Source organism: Octopus bimaculoides, chromosome 21 (genome assembly GCF_001194135.2).
Source record: "Octopus bimaculoides isolate UCB-OBI-ISO-001 chromosome 21, ASM119413v2, whole genome shotgun sequence".
Taxonomy (NCBI): Eukaryota; Metazoa; Mollusca; class Cephalopoda; order Octopoda; family Octopodidae; genus Octopus; species Octopus bimaculoides.
The window spans coordinates 13587388-13590288 of NC_069001.1; the positions used below are offsets into that span (position 1 = coordinate 13587388).

General features: G+C 33.8%; 1 protein-coding gene across 4 annotated transcripts in view; it reads right to left on the reverse strand.

Annotated features, from left to right (window-relative positions):
• The window catches only part of LOC106877370 (CTD small phosphatase-like protein), a 370420-nt gene that overhangs the window by 37619 nt on the left and 329900 nt on the right, over nucleotides 1–2901 (reverse strand). For all 4 annotated transcript variants that reach the window (XM_052975454.1, XM_052975455.1, XM_052975453.1 and 1 more), the window contains one exon: nucleotides 189–343. In XM_052975454.1, the coding sequence (XP_052831414.1) occupies nucleotides 189–343 (155 nt within the window). The remainder of the gene's footprint in view (nucleotides 1–188; nucleotides 344–2901) is intronic.

Here is a 2901-nt window from a genome sequence, read left to right on the forward strand (position 1 = left end):
TACACACACACACATACATTCATACATATATATATATATATATATATATATATATATATATATATACACACACATACATATGCATATATATACATATATACACATATATTCATACACACACATACATGTATATATTTATGCATAAGTCATGAGATTCATGTGTAAAGTGCGTATGTCATCTGACTTACTTTGGTGTTACCGTTTTGCTCCACAGCAGGCACTGGATAAGAATTTTTGGGAGCACTGTTTTTTGGACCAAAACAGCAGAAGAATTTATTCAATAGGCCACTCCGTCGTGGTTTTTTCAAGGAACCTGTTGTTGTTGTCGTTGGCGTCGTCGAGTCTAGAGACAAAAAAAAAAAAAATGAAAGAAATTAGTTGTAATTAATGATTAAAATTTATAAAAAAATCATACCGTAAATCCTCGAGTATAGTTCGCCCTTGAGTATAATACGCAGGGGATTTTTAGGGGGCTGTACCTCTGAAAAACCTAAACCTTGTGTATAATACGCACCCCTTCTCTAACTTGAGTCAAGGAGGTTTATATAACGTCCTTGGTTTGTAAATGTCTATACGGTAACATCCTTTATTATTATTGTATATATAACATAATGCAAACGTGTAGCTTTTTTGTGCACTTTGCAGAAAATAAAGAAATAACAGTAATAACGTCAGTGAAAAATAAATATTAAGTAAATTGCTTTTACATATTTATCCCTTAGAAAATTTTGCTCAGAAAATATTTTTCATTTTTAACCTCGTATATAGTACGCACTAGAAATTTTGACCTTTAAATTTTGGGGAAAAAAGTGCAGATTATACTTGAGGATTTACGGTATTTAAAATAAAAAGAAACAAAATAAATTTCACAAATGCCAAATAGAAAGAATATGACTTTGGTTTCGAACATAGGTGCAAGTACTTTTTTTTTTTTTCTTCTTGGTTAGGAGTGAAACCTGTTTAATCAGCCACACCACTCAATGAGGACTTTATTTTATCAAGCACCAAAACAATGAAATTCAAACTTGGCTTCGGGAGGATTTGAACTCAGAAAGTCAAGTGACATAATTAAATACTGTAAGGCATTTTGTCTGACACTCTCACAAATCTGTTAATCTTCCACCAGACCGAAATATGTCTGATATTTATATCAGACAATATTAACCAAATGTTCCGTCTTTTCTAATATTGGAGGAAGTGATTTAGAAGACACTGAATGGCTATTTCTCACAGATCAAGCAATTAGATGCAAGTTCCACCCAGGTTCAATTGACACCTCCACTTCCTACTTATCCATCATCATTTAATGTCCATCTACCTGGTTATCATCATTTAGATTCCATCTTCCATGCTGGCATCAGATATGCCATGTCTGATGAGCTGCAGGACTGCATTGAACTCCAGTTTTCTGATGTCTACTTTGCCATGGTTTCTATGGTTAGAATGCCCACCCACATGGGCATTCTAACCATAGAAACCACACATGGTTCTAGGTTCAGTCCTACTTCATGGCACCTTGGGCAAGTGTCTTCTACTAAAGCATTGAGCCAACTGAAACCTTGTGAGAGGCTCTGGTAGCTGGAAACTGAAAGAAGTGTGTGTATATATGTATGTGTGTGTGTGTGTGTGTGTGTGTGTGTGTGTGTCTTTGTGTCTGTGTTTGTCCCCTGCTTATTGCTTGACAACTGGTGTTGGTGTGTTTACATCCCTGTAACTTAGCGGTTCGGCAAAAACAAAAATCGATAAGCACCAGGCTTAAAGAAAAAAAAAAAAAAAAACAAGTACTAGGGCCAATTCATTCAACTAAAACTTTTTTTAAGGTGGTGGTGGTAACCCCAGCATGGATGCAGTGAAACAAATAGAAGATAAAAGATAAGGTAGAATTTGAACTGAGAACATAGAGCTTCTGGAGTTGCTTATTGTGAGTCACTTAGTGACATGCTGTACCACATAGTTCCTATCACTGATGTTAAAAGTAGTTGAAGTGATACAATCTGGAAGAGTAGTTTATAACTATGTCCTACTTTAGATGTTATGAGTTACCATCATTAATGTTGTTGTTGTTGCTGTTTCTGCTGTATTTACTCGGTTCTGCAACTAATAAACCAAAACAAAAATAAATAGATAAAGTACTTAGAATAATTGGTACCTACTTAAAATGGAACCAATCAAACAAAAACACAGCAAAAAAAAAAAAAACCATGAAAAAACACCTAAATTAAAAGTTTGCCCCATACACACATCCCTCACAACCACTGCCACAACCAATGTGAAAATTTGCCAATGCAGGAAATTATTAATTTGTTGGGTGTCTATTATTATTCTTAATCATTATTATTATTATTATTAGTACTATCATCATCATCATCAGCATCAGCATCATCATTATATTATTATTATTTTTATTGTTATTATTGTAGTTTAACCTACCTTCTCTTGTCATATCGTATTTGTTTACTTACACTAATACAAAAAAAGGAAGAAAAAAACTTCCACTGCATGACTGCTTAATTTTCTGCATTTTGTTTGTTCATTAAAAGTTACGTCTATAAATAATGTAGATATAGCAGAGTGACACAGATATAATTTATATCTGGTATGTGAGAGTATGTATGTATATTCATATCTGTATATATATATATATATATATATATATATACACACACACACATACATACACACACATACGAGAAGGTGCTGAAAAGTTCCTGGCTTTGGGTAAAAGAAAATACAGGAGAATCAGTTAATTATGATTTTATTCAATATATTCCCCTCTCAGATTCATACAATTATTGCAGCAGTCCTGTTTTTCTAAGCCCTGTAAAAGAACTTGGAAGGTTGAGCCGCCAACCAGGCCTTTCGCAATACCCTAAAGCCAAGGACTTTTCAGCATGCAGTCTT